At 40.9% G+C, this 16364-nt stretch overlaps 1 protein-coding gene across 1 annotated transcript in view; it reads right to left on the bottom strand.

Moving 5' to 3' along the window:
• Window positions 1–3969: 3969 nt before the first annotated feature.
• Window positions 3970–16364, bottom strand: part of MKLN1 (muskelin 1) — a 99140-nt gene continuing 86745 nt past the window's right edge. Inside the window, exons 16-18 of the mRNA XM_074903532.1 lie at window positions 15840–15942; window positions 7635–7689; window positions 3970–5868 (exon numbers count right to left, since the gene is read on the bottom strand). Of these exons, the coding sequence (XP_074759633.1) occupies window positions 5747–5868; window positions 7635–7689; window positions 15840–15942 (280 nt within the window). The 3' untranslated portion in view covers window positions 3970–5746. The remainder of the gene's footprint in view (window positions 5869–7634; window positions 7690–15839; window positions 15943–16364) is intronic.

Below are 16364 nucleotides of genomic sequence, written 5' to 3'. Positions count from 1 at the left end.
TCCTGATGGTTTCTTGTGGGACTCTCAAACGGCAATAAGCAGGTCATTAACTGGCTTCCACACTAAAACTGCCGTTTGGATCCACTGCCTACAGATAAAAGCATCTGGAGTCAATTTGTCCAAGCGCTGAGCCATGTACTATTATAATGGTTCCAGTACAGTAAACCTACTTTTTCCACTCCAACTTTTCATTATAAAAGAGGCTTTCAGTAAAACAGGGATTTTGCCTATAAGTCATTACCAGAACTTGAATAATTTCCAGCATAACCTTTTCCATGACAGGATATGATCAGGTCTACCATACCCATAGGCGTTTAGATACGCTAACAAGCTTCTGACAGTACATTTACATTTCAACACTATTTACAGCTTATACACTACTACCAATTTATATCAAGAACGAGTCATATAGTTGTTCTTAAACTCTTTCACAAAATAAGACCCATCTCCAAATTACCACGTGTACTTAATTCAAAGTGGTCAAGCTCATTCAGATTTTCTATAATCTTCCCCCTCATCAGAACAGCAATAATTTGAGTGGGGTTGTTTGGGTTTTTTCTTGGTTTTTTTGTTTTTTTTTTTTTTTTAAACTGGGCCCACCTCTGTTTCTGTAATAACTACAGCTATAAAACAACACAAGCACTTCCAGAGACATACATGAACCGCTTTTACTGTCAGGACTTCACTTGACAACAGCCAAACATTCCTTAACCCCGAGCCAACCACAACTAATAAGCTAAAATTCGAAGCATACACTGGGACTCAAGGTTTCACAAGACATTTTTCCACTTCTAAAAAGAAAGATACCGAATGGAGACGTATCCAGTAATTTTCACCGTTTTCCCCCAGAAGTGGCACAGCATTACATCAACAGAATTCCTGCATGTACAGAGAGATGTAGGAGCGTTCAAGTTTAAAGTTGCACAGAGCTAATACATACTAAAAGTTTCACTCGATAAGCTCTACAAAAATATTTCCTTCTCAATTCCGAAATACAGGAGGCAGCAAGAGAATTAACAGTATTAGCGTTTACACATCCCTGCCACCCTCCTGCATTTGAAACAAGCAGCATTAATGCTAATCTTTCTTACAGTAAGAGCAGCAAATCGGCTTCAAGTGTTTCTCAGAACACTGAATTTATCGCTCATCATCTGCGGCACTCACGAGTGCAGGTTTGCACAGCAGGGCAAGATCAGCGTACAACTTTGTGACAAAGAAAACCCCCTTCTAAAAATTTGCACATATCAGGAAAATGATTCAGAAAACAGCTGTTCCACAAAGCCCTGTGGAAAACGCTCTTCCAGAGTCATTACCCTGCTTTGGAAGGAGGCTCTTCTGGAAGAAGAAACAGCTAATGGAGACCCTGACACTTGTGGCTGCTGATTAAAGAAATAGGCAGATGAAGCTACCACAGTCCCTTGCCACTAGCCCCGTAACTGCAAAGAGCCTGCTCTCCTGCAAATAGGTGGGTGCAATTAATTTGCTTACTGACTCTTCAACCATTAAGTTTTCAGGCTGGGTTGTTATAACCGGCGACCAAAAAGTTTCAGCAATTTAATTTAAGCCTGTCACTGCATCCTCGCTCTAGTACAATCTTCATCAAGGGAAGCTTTAGTATGCTCTTTAGGAAAGTTTTCTCATTTCACTAGAGTTGCCACGGCACAAGGCAAATGCCTTAGAAAAGCCTTTCAAATTGGGTCTTCACAGATTGATTTTTTTTTCAAAATGAGAGTATGATTTCGCTAATTCATGTTCTGGTAGGAACCACCAGCCTGTCCCAGCATTCACCGAGCCATCCTGGGCAAACAGACCCAAATCCCAGACATTAATTTACACAACGGGATATGACTACTTACAACTACACATACAAGATGGTGTCCAGAGAAAGTACAAACTAAACTTTTACAAGACCTAGCTCTCCTTTCTCATTATACTCAGCAAAATTAAGAGAATAAATAAGTCACAAATGTTATCTTTAAATGAGCCAGAAGACAAAATACAACTAATTCCAACAGCCACGTTGTATCACCCTTTAGGTCTTCCCTGGATCAATATTAATGGGCTCCTCAAAAAAAAAAAAAACAGGCAGGAAGGTAGCTCGTCTCCTCATTTTTAACATCATCATCTAAGCAGGTCCTTCTGCCACCCGCCACATAAAAACACTGTGAGAGCAGTACTTGCTCAGAGAAGTAGCCTGGGGAGAACTCAAGGACTTCTGCCTCATTGCCTGGTAAGGGGCTATACAAGACAAACATTAAGACACTCACTTAATTCTGCCTAACCCAAGTGACCAAAAATCCAATCTGAAGGGCTTTATTTCTCTAGGAAAATATGTCACTCAATAGGCTCAACTTTGCGTAAGGAATGACTGCACATTTTCCAAAGAGATGATCTACTGAATAATACTGGAAGCGCAACTATGCTGAAGGGCAGTGTCAGTGAAGAACCAAACCCACGGATCTCAAAAGGACTTTTTTTACAAAAAAAAAAAAATTAAGACTGATTTTGGCTTTAAAGACCCCAGTCATCTCAATGAATCCCTCTGACAAGTAAGGATGCTTTCCTCTGCAATATCTTATTTACAAGTTAACACATAATTTAGAGAAAAACTACTGTAGTGCAAAGATTATGCAGTGCTAAATCCACACACCTTCACCTTATAAAGTGAATGTAAATATAGTATATTTGTCTTGTCTAAGCTAAAAAGCAGTCTCTGCCCTGCAAGCCATAAGGGTGAGGTTTGAAGACTTTTCATATCTCTAGAGCTTGTATATTTAGTACATTGCATGCACTGTGCTGTGAAACATTTTCAGGTGGCTGTTTTCAGATCAAGTGGGTTTCTTTTCAGTTTGTACTTCACTATTTCTGTAATGATCACATCTAATGCTTTCCTGGAATATCACCAGTATCTTTAAAGATCTGCATGTAATTAAATTAAAACTCTCCCTGTAACTGCCTGTCAGTAACTGGCTTATTTTGAAAGGAAATTTATGCTTCATCGCTCAGAATTTTTAATCAGTTTTGAAGTCAAGGTAGTGTAGCATACACCAATGCAAAGAAATCACTTCATTTTGACTCCTAGCTTTGAGGACACAGAACCAGGAAAGACCCTTGGCAAAGGCACAAAAAACCTTCACTTTGGATTAACCTCTCTGGCCACAGGGTGCCTCTGCTGCTCAACAAATACTTGGAAGCTGAGCACAGTTTCTGCTGGTTAATCACCAGCTGTAATCCATAAACTGTGCTCGTGCGAGCTGAAATCGATCTGCTCAGGATAAAGGTAGGTCAATATTTGATCATCCTGAAGTGCTCTCATTAGCTGGGATGTCAGTCCTGCAGAAGCAACGCTCACCTCGCTCACACAAATCGTTCATTCACGCTAAGCTACGAAAAACTGAGCCAGGCTGTCAGGCTTTGCACGCACCCCCGACACAGAGAACAATGAGTTTTGATCGAATTCCTATAACACAAATCAAGCCTGACACGACGCACAGCTCACCAACACCATTCACAGAGCTTCTGGCATTCCTAAACTTCTGCTGTCTGTTCGCTGTGGCTCCTCAGTCCGGTTGTATCTTTTGTGTTCAGCCTCACACGTAGGCAAAGGTGTACGCATAAAAAATTATGAAGAGCTTGGTTGATTAGAAAACTGTCACGAGAAGCAATTAATCTTCTGACTGAAGTTGGAGAATAGACAGGCAATGAGATCAATGATAAGGGAGCACAACAGCAGTAAAATTTTAAGTACTAGAGGGCTGCAGCATTTTGGCTGGTTGCATTGAAAGTGCTCAGTTCAATCTCAACGGAAGCAACGCCTCAACTGGAATAATCCCCCCGTATAGCACCGCCAGTATTGACATTCAGACTATATAAGCTCTATTTTAACTAGTCCACAAAGCGTCAAAGGTAGCCCATCGTAAAGCCTCGCAGCGACATACAACTTTCCATGTCACTGGAAGAAAAAATTGCAATGTTTTAAAGAAACAATTTAATCAGATTTCATTTACTGCACTAGGCACCGAGTGGATTCTTCCACAGACATCTGATTTGCCATCCACCAAAGTATACAATGTCCAAACAGTCTCAAGTTACAGGTTACTTAAAAACACTGTATTTGTAGAGTCCTCCCTGAAGACAAAGCAAAGCCCAGCCTCTAACATATTGTTCCTTTCTAAGTGATTAAACACTAGTATGAGTTTTTAAATTTATTTCTAACGTACCAGGACTACAAAAGTCACACAAAGAACATGATAAAGAGGCAATACAATGCAATCAAAGCAAGCAGACACTTGAGCTCTGAAAAAAGACACTTCACTAACTCTTTATTTCAAGAGTCCAAATCATCTTTGCACACACAAGACTTCCATCAAGTTCAATAGGAGTCGTGTAGCCACAGTGGGTGCAGCAATGCTACCCTACCGGCATGAACATTTCTGGACATAAAGCTTTGCAGTGTCATATAAATATTTACATCTGCCAGTTTGTACTGAATGCTCACTGACACCAAATGCGAGAAGTTTCTAACGCTGGGTATGCGTATCCTTCATTCCACTTCACAGCGCAGCACCAAGCCCTTACCTTATTTATAAAGAAGGCTTTCAGCGAGGAAGAATATATTTTGTATACATATGCATCAGCTTGCTTTCAAAGAGATTTATGCTAAAAAGGCCTCCCTCACATTCAGATCTAGGTCTAAAATGCATTTAAAAGTGAATGAGAGCTGCACTACATAGGAAGGAGACAAGCTGTTCGGAGCAATCCTCTTTACATTTACACATTGACAAACACACACAGAAGCACAGGCGCATGTAAACGAAGACAATCTGCTTCAGAAATCCTACACCCAACCCAGAATCGGGTTGCAGAGGTTGGGTGTGTGTGCGGTGGAAGACCCAGTTGAGACGACCTGCATGGTTTCTCATTGGAAGAGCACAGCAGTGAAAACAGAATAATCCCTGAAAAGGGGCCTGTGCAGATGACAACTGCACTCCCGTTTTCCAGTGGTTTCTCTGAGGTTCCCACTTACCCGTCAGGTTTAAGTGGAAGGCTCCAGAGAGCAGAAGACAGGCGTGTAGGTATTCGGGTTTAGATCAGGTATCGGATGCAATTAGACACGACTGTCAGCCCGATTCTGGGGCAAGGAGACAGATAATTTGTAACACGTGCTCCCCTTCACATGACACACTGCGATTACGAGACTCAAGACACACACATCACTATTACCTCAACGCGTGCCAGTGTCCTGCCGCCGAGTTATTCAGCTGCTGAGGATGGAATTGTAGGGTAAAGCAATATACCATGACTAGCTACAAAAGAGTAAAGAACAACCTCCCCACCCCCCACCCCCATCCTCACAAAACCCAAGATAAAACCCATTAATCTTTAATTCCAGACAACCCACAAATCTCAATTTTCCCCTACTGGCAAAAAAAGATTACTGCACGATTGGGTTTTGTTGGGGTTTTTTTTGTTTTTCTTTCCCCCATCTTTTCATCTTACATTTGCCAACTCAAAATCCAAAGTCAGAAAAAATATATATATTTAGTCAGAAGTACGTCAGTTACATTTTATTAACCTACTCCAAGGGAAAAGCTTCAGGGATTCACCATACAAGTATAAAACCCCTTTCAAACACCTAGGGGTTACTATATTACTTCATCCCAGCAGTCAATCAATGCAGTAAAAAAATTAAAATACTGAAAATGGATGCTTTTCCCCCTCTTCCATATGTCCAGTGATTGCTCCGTTACAGCGTGATGAGGTCCACCAGGTTGCCTTTAGGAGGGGTCATGTTGTCTGGAAAGAAGTTAACTAGTGTATCAAACAGCTGAGTTCTCTGCGCGTACGTGTGGTCGACATCTGAAAATCCTGGGGGAGGAAGAAAAGGGGAAAGCGAGTCAGCGCTCACTACTTTAAACGCTCAGTTTAATAGCTGTGGAATATGCCAGTTGTCCATTTTGGACAGATGTTAACTGTTTGCTACTTCTGCCTCCAATAACTAACAAGGCTGCCAGCTCTCCGTCCCACCACGACATGCACATACACAGAGAGGTGACGTCAGCCCAAGCCAACGCTGCAATCAAAATGCCATAAAAACTAATAAGCAAACGGCTGTCGAGCTCATTGACAGTCCTAAGAAAGAGGGGAAGCAAGACTCCCCAGGGGACTGCTCTGGTGTCCCAGAAAACAAAAATCTGTGTAGCTATTTTTATTTGGTGCCTCATTTCTTCTGTCCTCAGGCTTTCCTCATTAGCTTCACTACTGTTTTAACCAAAACTGGTACTTGTATTGCTTGCAGTTTTTCTTGAGACAAGCTCTGCTGATGGTAGGAGTCCCAAGTCAGAATTAGTATTTAAATCACTGGACTTTCACCGCGGACCCAGGCTACATCTTGGCACAAGGGTGCTTTGTAAACTAGTTTTATGAAGAGCTGCGTCCCAACAGGGGAGGGTTTAGTCGGCGGCAGCAGCATGGTTTATCCAAATCCCCATACTTAAACCATCAACAGCAAGAACAATAGAGTGGGCATACAATGATTTCCTCTGCTTTGTATTACTTCAATCACTGGTATCTCAAAGGAATGCTTTTTATAATTCAGTGAACTTGCTCTTCAGTTAATCAAAGTCAACCGTGTTAATCAAATCAAGGAGAGCTTGGTTTTTTGTTTTATTTTAGAAGCACCACTTGGTGAATGCATCCTTCTATCTGTAAAGCCAACCTCCGAATAAAGTATTATATTATCTTAAGAACTAATTCATCTTTCAGACCACTTAAAACTCAGGGAAAAACAGTCTTCTGAAACTTGGGTTTTCTTCCTTTAAAAAAATTCACCCTACAGCATCAACTAGATAATATCTCCCAAACCGCACAAGCTCAGCAGAGCTTCCTCATCCAGCAGGGAAGATAGTGCAGCGGGCTTTTTCCTTCCCTCAATGCCTTAGACTGGGAATTACGGGTTTGTCAAAAACTGAAGTCATCCGTGCTCCTAGGGAGAGCTGGGTAACTTGAGGACAACACATTATTACAAGAATGTAAGTTATGCCTATAGCCGAACTACAGCTTGCCTGGGATTAATCTCTCAACTGTTTAAAAGAGTTAACTGGACAGAACAGTGAAACAAATTATAGCTTTGGCTCAGACCTCCTGTTTCCAGCCCTACACGCCACTGTTTTCTTCACTCTTGACATTCTGCCCAAAGAACTAGTTTTGCAAAGAACAGAGCGAACCGAACTACTCCAGGAATTGCAGTTATCACAGCAAACAGAGCTGTAGCCATGCTGTGAGATTCCAAAGTGACATGACAGGAGGTGCTTTATTCTGACCAAAGCTTCTGCTTATTTGAGTAACAGTGAAGCATCAGATGTAATAAGAGACATAAAATGATCCTGGGAGGCATGGGTTTAAAACCCTCTGGTGACAGATGTTTTAAATATGGGCCCGAGGCATTGGACACTGGTCATTATAAATAATCTCTCAAATGTCTAAGTAGGGGCGCATCACATATTCGAACCGAAAAGGGCTTACAATATCCATATGAACTATAAAAATTCATATAAAACCAGTATAAACTAATAGTAATGATCTTTATCAGAGGGAACATAATTAGTATCATTCTTCTGATACACAATACTCACCAAGAGTCGTGAAATCCGAGCCAGACTTAAATAATGCTGAGGCAAGAAGCTGAAACTGCAGAAGAGGAGGTGGAGGGACAGAAAGAAAAAAAAAAAAAAAAAAAAGTGTTATTAACGGCACAGGAACAAACCCAAAAGATTCATAGAAGTCCAAGTGGCTTTCGAGTTGCTGGGTTTTCTTTGCACAATCCTTAGAACTACTGTGCCATACATACGCATAACAGCAGCAGACACTTTCATATGAGCAATACAATTTGTCACCTTGGCAGAGCAAGTTGGATGGTTTTTCCTAGAATTAGAGCAGTGTTGATACAAAGAAAGGTACTTGTCTGGGAGCCCTAAAACCCAATTTTTTATATATACTTTTTCGCCCCTCTGGCAGATATCACAGTGCAGAAGTAGAGCCTCTTCCACACAACGGCATTCCCAGGGATGAAGACAGTACAGTCTTCGAGAGCAAGGATTAGATGGCACAACAACAGGGTAACTGCTCAGTGCAGCATGAACTTCTTGAATACAGAGAAAGGTTTAAATAGCAACAACCTTTCTGAACTGCCAGAGAAACTCTTATCACAAGTTTACGGCAACGTCTTTTTAACTTAAAAAAAAAAAAAAAAAAATTCTTTGCTTGGGAACATCAGAATCATGAGTAAAAACGTTTTAAGGAACACGGTTTTTAATTAAGTATTTTTAATTAAGTAATTCAGTTTTATTCTCCCTTAATGCCTTACTGATAGACGGTGAACACAGTATCTTCCTCTGCCCCTGGCTGCTGTTTTCAGTTACCCATGTCGTAGCAAAGCTTAGTGCTTTGTCATGTTTCCTTAAAGAATTAGCTGATCCCTTAAAGGCTTGTAATCTTTTGTCTCCTGTCTGTGTGTTTTTATAGCACGCGGCCCGAAGGAAAGAAGGAGGAGGGGGTCGGAACCAGAAGAGAAGCAAATTTGTTTAGGGAAGGAGTGGGAAGAACTGCCAGGAATTACATAACCATCAGTTTAATTTCAATTTCAAAAAAAAAAAAAGGGAACACAGAAGATCTGCAGGCATCTAGGAGTGGAGAAGGTGGCGAGTAGCAGCCAGCGTAAATTTGGCAACAAGCTGTATCACATAATTTCTTCCACAAGGCAGCAGGTCCTATGGATGGGACTTGAAAACAGACAGTGTCCATTTTAACTCTCATAGACTTTTGATGCTTTTATACGATATTTAAGGCAAATTATCAAGGCATCACCTAGATTAAGCTAACGGTGAATGGCAAATAGGTCAAATAACTTTTCTGTGGGTAGCCATCAATGCCTTGACATCAAAATGGAGCCATGAATCAGAAGTGATTCATCTGTGCCCCAGGGTCTGCATCATTCTGGGTTGTCAGTGATAAACTGCTTGACAGAACAGGACACGTTCGCGGAGTCCACAGACCTTACACCACGCTCAGACAGGCTGCCAGCATGGTAGCAGAGAGGCTTCAGACTGTTTTTCCATTTCATCCAGCTTATAATGACAGATCAAGGTGCAATTCACTAGGGCCAAGTGCAAATCAACATAGGAAAAATCAGCTATACAAACCAGGTTGGGGTACATAGGCTCTGAAAACACATTTAGGAGTTATAACAGATGGGTATAATCCTATTGCAAAAACAAATATGCAGAGAAAATGCATGAAAAGGAGTAGGATCTTCAAATAAATCAAGTAGTACTGCTGTTATCAAGGCTCTTAGGTCTCATCTACAATAAGCGAACCACTTTTGGATGCCCTGTATCAATTAGTAACACAGGAGGAAAGCATGAGAAAAAAAATCAAGTAGTCTGAAAATCAAGCTCTATAAAGAAAGTTCAAAGGAGTCAGGGTTGCAGAGCCTCCACAGAATAATGTCCAAGGATGAAACTGCAAAAAGTCACAAATGCAGAAGGCTGCTACAAAAAGGTAAATCTACAACTAAAGCGCAAGAAGCAACAAAAACGCTTCCGAAAGATCAGTTTCAGTGTGACATCAAGCAAAACAAGAAGTCTAAAATAAGGACCGTAGTGCACTGGAATAAGTTTGCATCTTTGGGGAGAAGCTAGCGCTGGAGGTATTTAAGAACAGGTTGGAAAGATACAGGATTGACAAACTGCAGGCAGGGGGAAGAGGTTGATTAAGTACCCTCTTGAGTGTGAGGTCTGGTTATATGAAATCAAAAGGGATTGCAATGCTACACGTGTATTTCACTCCTAGTGTAACTTGTAAGAGTTGCTTGGCTCCGAATCAGCAACGTACTCAAACAGATGCCCAGCATAAATAGCTCAAAAAGTTCCAATAAAACCAGTGGCTAAATCTGTGCTGCTTCTGATAGCAAATGCCACGTCCTGGCCATCCTTCCCTCCCACACAATTGCCTTACAGGCCTGCTGCCAACTGCCTGGTAGCACATGAAGCTGGCTATGCCGGGACAAAGCGGATGCCACATGCTTCGAGGGGTTCCCTTGCCTCCCCCAGCAACGCTTACAGCCATCCTGCTGTAAGCAGAAAGCAAGCCATGCTCGAGACTGGCTCTCAGGATGCCCAACTATGAGACCATAAAAGCAGGATCCAGCTAGTAACTCGCTGAACTGAGACCAAAAATCCGTTGAAAAGACCCTCTGCCAAGTATTCCAGCCTCATCTGCACTAGGTATGATGGATTTTCACGGCTACAAGTTGCTCTCCAGCTCTGTGGGGAAGGAATACCTTGTCTCCTCCTTCACTGATGACAATGCACTTCAGCTAACCTTGAGATGTGGTGTTTGTTTGTTTTCAAATTATATTTTATGTAATCGTGTCACATTTTAAATAAGCATTTTCTGGTAGAAAAGTCAAGCACATAAATTAAGAACATCAGTTACGGACAGCATTGAACTTAAACTGGTTCACTCTGCATTTGCATCACAATGCCAGCTAACAGTATGATGTTCTCCCAAAGGACCCAAGCTTTTTTTACCAGTGCATAGGACAGTTACTGCTTACTCAAGACCAGGTCTCCTACACACCATTCACAGCATATATCCACTGCAGTATTTTCTTCATGAAGTTTAAACTCTGCTCTAAAGAGGGAATTAATTTCTTGATCAGTTTTTCTATCGATATTGTTATCATAACAGACAGCACCTCAAATGTTGACTAATTCTGGGTCCCCTATTTGAAACCACCAGAATCTGATTTTTCAAGTGACATAGTATTATGCAGCAGCTTCCAAATTCACTTGCAGCCAGAAGAGCAAAACCCTCGAGCAAATCACACCTCACATCTCTCCCATCAAGCGCCAGAATGAAAAACCCAATTAATGACCATCTAGCAAAAACAATTTGCTTAACCTCACATAGCAACTCTGTTACAGAGGCAGGACTAGAATTCAATTATCCAGCAGAAGCGTCCAACTGCTTTAATGACACCACCACCCATTTTCTTCTGACAATCCCTCTGGCTCACTGGCTTCATCCACTCCAAGTTATGACTCCGTTCAAAAGACAACAGTTCCCTTTGTTACACAATTAACATCTCTCTCGGAGATCCACCCCACCTTCTGGACTGAGCCAGGGGTTCCTTAGAGATAAATACACAAACTAATATAAGGCTATATTAGTTACATGTCTGATGCATTAGTTATACATATCTGGTTAACTAATATAAGCTTAACTAACATAATCAACCACATTCAAAGAGAGGCCAAATTAAGAGCACGGGGTTAACACTAATTATGGCGTTTTCCAACTTATGACCTTCATGTTTCCAACATTATTGTTCTTTTATCAGTTGTGTGTACTTTATCTCGGTTTCTACCTACAGCAAAAAAACAATTCTGCCATGTGGCAACCCATGCACATTTTAGTATATTTGCTGCACGCCTCTGCCTTTTGCACAAATGAAAAGGTTAACGCTAAGGGGGAATGAGTAACTCCTTCTTGGGATACCCGGCAGGTTTTATGAATCACAGATAATTCCTCCTCCGTAATGTCTGTTCGGCAAGCGCTCAGGTCACAGCGTAAAACAGTTTCTCAGCTTTGACCAGTTCTGCTGGGATGGTGCCTTGTAGTATAGGCTCAAAGAAGCAAAGAGAAGCTCAAAGTCTTTGAGGACAGAGCCATCACTAGCTCAAGTTAGGAAGGCTGAACGCTGTTTTTGTAAAGGCTCCTTGGCTCCAAAGCCTCTGCTCCTGCAGCATTCAGACTCTGAGGCTTTACAAAGAATCACAGCAGGACACAAAGAAAAGAAGCATGCTTTTCTTAGCTCCTTCCTAGAACTATTTTTCCCATTTGGCCTTCAATTTTCCCAGAAATATCGGTCTAACGCAGACTAAAACAATACTTTCGGGCCCTGCTGGCTTTATCTGGCAAATTTATTAAAGACAAGGTCTTAAGAATGGAAAGTATGAAGCAGCCTTGAACAGGGGCCTCCAGTCTCAGTCTACAAGCTAGTCAGGCCTCAAACTAGCCTCCAGGTCCTTGCTCTTTCTCCTACCATGCTCCAAGAAAAACATACTGCGAGTTTTACTTGCACTTTGTATCTGTTTTACTTCACCAGTAGTTGAATCTTAATCTCAACATACAAAATCATCTTCCTGTCCTTTACTTGGACAGCACTGGCCATTTTTTTTTTATATATATATATCATCTTGATTTTTTTCTATAGCCCACTAAGAAGCAGTGAAGTTCTAGGTATGATTACTCCAGTGTTCAAGTAACAACACCTTTAGCCTTATGTGGGATCTACTGATGTTTTTGTGCTTTAACAGCACCTGGTTTTCCTTGATATAAGTATAAAACTTCGAATTCGTTTTGATTTTCTATTTTGACCATCCTTTTATCTTTAAAAGCCTCTAGCTGCAAACTACCAAATACACACCTGTGTGTATATAAAATAGAAGAACACCCATGCCACCAGAATTTTTTACGCCAACAAATGCCAGGTTTTTTTAAAAACTTTAATCTTTCCACAAACTAGAATACATGGACGAACTTCCATGCACTCCGGGGATCTACCCTCATTTATGTACAGTGTTGGAGCTATTAACCCACAGCCAGTAAAAAAACATTCACTGAACGGAACAAGCTGAACTAACTGAAGAGGTTTAAGCAATTTCAAGCAGAATCAGAGCTAAAGAAAACTGGATCTGCATATGTGGGTAACAGCCGAGACAGAGCTGGCATATAGCCTGTGGCTACTAAAACAAGCACCCATGCGATACCTGTTACTTGCAGGCAACTAGTTCACTTTAGAATAACGAAAAAGGAAATAAATATAATACTATTAACATCCCTAAAATTCAAAACAAAGAAATGAAAATCTGGGGCTATGTTCCTACTATCAATCATTCATGCTACTTTAAACAAAATTGGTTACTAATGCCAAAGCAAGTTTCAAGAACAGTCTGTTTATTTTCTTTGGCATCCAACTCAAAACAGCTGAAGAGACTTGCCTAACTAAGTTAGAAGAAATTACTTCTATTATAAAGCAAGTAAACCTTACCTCAAAGTGAAATTCTGCCTGTAATACCATATAACACTACCCATATCTCAACCCATAAAACACAAGACCACATAGACCAGTCTCCAAGAGACCTGTAGCACAAAGCTGGGGATAAACGCATTCAGCTCCATCCTTCCCAAATTTTAACACCCTAAAGAGAGGGAAAAGAACAGGCAGAAACCAATTTCCTTAAGATTTGCTGCACTAAGAAGCCTTACAACGTTCAATGGCTGTAGCCAGCACAGAGCAAGCTGATCAGATACACAGCCTTTGATATTAATTAAGACGATCTCAGCTACAAATAAAGACAGAGTATGTAGGTGTCTGGGCTGAGATACACAATCAAACTGGTGCTTGAAATTTGATATGGAATCCAAAAAGCCTGCGTCAGTCCTTTGGAAAGCACAAGAGCTATTTGAAGATGTAATGCCAGAGCAAAAAGCCAACTCCATGTGATAACCGGAAGGTAAATTGACGTCAACTGGAAATAAACCCAGTCAGTACCAGCTCAGTAGCTGGCTCTGTGCCATATACCAGGCAGATACGTACCAGTGTAAAAAAAAAAAAAAAAAAACAACAAACCTTTGAAAGTTAAAGCTTTTTGACCAGCACAAAACTACACACCAAAAATCACCAAAACCCAAACAAAAAAGCCTCCCAGAAATTGTTAAATGATTCTTAGGAGGCCACTGGAACAGAAGCTTTAAATCTGCTGAATGGTATTGCGTTGATCCGATGGACCAGCATGATGGACAGAAGCTATTGAATTTTGTTCGGATGAGGAGTTAGGCCTGCAGAGAAAGGATTCACAATATATTCACTCAGCTGGACTGAGCTACCTAAGCTCATACACTAGATCATTAATGTGCAGAACACAGTATGCTCTGGGGTAAGGGACAATTTATTTTTTAAAACATTTTATTCTGTTTCTACTTTGTATGATAAAGCTACTACTTTTTCCCAAAATCTCAAAGCCCAGGCAGCCAGATAAATTCTTCGTTTTTACAAGGTGGACAAGTTAAATACTACAGACTGAACTGGGAAAATCAAATGTAAAATATTAAAGGATTTCCTGTGCCAGATGTGCACAATGTGCAGCCGTTACAGCAGTTCCTTTGGTCTGCTGGTGACAGTAGGCAGCGGGAACTAGAAGGAGAGGAGCTTGCTGATCACACCGCAAATGTTTTCTGTTCAGGCAATAGAAAGGCACAGCCATGAGGTGCGAGATCTGTTTAGGATTAACAGGCCAAATAGAGACATGGCCTTCTCAGGCATGACGGGGGTTACCAGCACACATGGTATGACATGGAAGAAAAAAAGGAGATCAGAGAACACAAGACATGGTCTTACAGTGGGTGGGAGGGAGAAAAAGAGGAGAAGAGAGCAGAGTGGTTATTGTACGTTATAGGTTACTACAGGTTTAAATAGGAAGAGGAAAGTGCTACCACACTGCGAAGATGAAGCATGATTGTGCTGAGCCCCCTTGAAACATGCTGCATGGGGGAGAGAAAAAGCCACAACGAAAAACCATCCTTTTCTACCTGAAGAAAAGCAGGATTATGTTATTTGTCTTTCCTATGCTAGAAATGATGTGAAAGTATGTGATATGGGACTATTTAAATGAGAAACCATCTAACAGAATGTACAGGCACAGCACTTCAGTGTTTTATTGGATCGGGTGTTTATAGAGGCCAACCAGAATTTATGACAAATGTGATCAGTTCCAAGATCCTGATATGAGTGAATATTCTTAATTCTTCTACCCCTACAACTCTATACTGTGCATATGCAAGAAGCACATTCTCTCCCAAAAGCTTTTAGTATCTGTGTAATGATCTTTTTCTTTATCTAAAGTAAAAAGTTAAAAACCACTAGATTAAGTGATTTAATCCAGAGACTCAGCATGAAGTCACAGCGCCCATCCTCCTACTGCAATTTTGTAGAAGAGATGTCAAAAGACTCCCAAAGTCATTAACACAAGAAGAGAGTAAGAGCCATGGTCATCTTCTCCTCATCTACCCATCAGGAGCTGAAGGCCTGTACATCTAGCTGGCTGCCCCAAGCTTCACGTGGAAATAAACGGCAGAGGCAAACCAACCACCTTATCTGACACTTCTCACTATTTCTTTAATCCTTTCTGTAAAGCGACACGTACCACAGTAATGAAATCAAAACAGGAAATGGGAACAAATTCCTGGAACAAATAAAAGAACATGCCTACTGGATAATATTCAGAAGGCAGAGGAAACAAGATTTTAAGGTTAGCAAGCAATGTATATATACAATCTACTTCCAGAAATACTTATAATCCAGAGAAACACCTCTTTCTCTCCTCCAGAGCTATTTGATATTGTCAAGCCAAAAGGCAGCATGAATACGAGTTTCTATTCACTTTCTACCACGCAACCAACTACAGACTCGTGACATTTCAGAGAGTTTACATTTCAATTAAAGCTCCCAAAATACACACCAGTACGCTGGAATTAAAACAAAGGCCTAGTCTTCACTATTATAAGTACAAAAGGTATTTTATCTGGAACTGCAAGTGTAAAATGACTGTTTCTAATGCAGTATATTTAGTGCAGAGAAATAAATGATACAGCAGTCTCATGCACCTGTAGAGCTTTTTCAAACTGAATAAAAACAAGATTTAAGAGGCTCAAAACTTTCACATGAAAACACAGTTTACGTTTCTCTAACTAAGACAAGGATCGTTCATCATTACCTCTTTTGTCTCCTCGGGGTCCGAGTGATCCACAGTTACATACAAATCATTCTGCAGATACTTCAGTGCACTAAGAGGGTCAGTCTGAGCTTTTTCTTCAAATCTGCAAAGAAGAGACAGAAAACTCGAGCACAGCCATTTCCTTCACGACAAAGTGTTTCCACAAAGAGCAAAACCCATCTAGCAAAACCTTCAACCCAATACTTCTAAACAAAACAATATTAATGGCAGCTCAGTCTCCTATTTGCTGGAGTAGACCCTTTCAAACCAGACTGAAACGCGGAGGAGGGTTTTTTGGGGGTGCGAGGGAGTTACAAGGGCAAAGTATTACACTCTTACTAAAAATATTCAAAAGCATAAGTACCACAACTTCTTAATACATAAATATAAAACATTTAATACAGTTCTTTTTTCATAAATAAAGTAAGGCGTGAGTAGCACCTCACGTGAGGAGCACAGTTCAGACACAGGCAAGCCCCGAGCACTTCGGTCCCAGGGATATTTACGTTCCTGACTACACAGAAG

Source organism: Athene noctua, chromosome 3, assembly GCF_965140245.1.
Source record: "Athene noctua chromosome 3, bAthNoc1.hap1.1, whole genome shotgun sequence".
In the NCBI taxonomy this organism is placed as follows: domain Eukaryota; kingdom Metazoa; phylum Chordata; class Aves; order Strigiformes; family Strigidae; genus Athene; species Athene noctua.
This window is presented reverse-complemented; position numbering and strand designations above follow the sequence as displayed.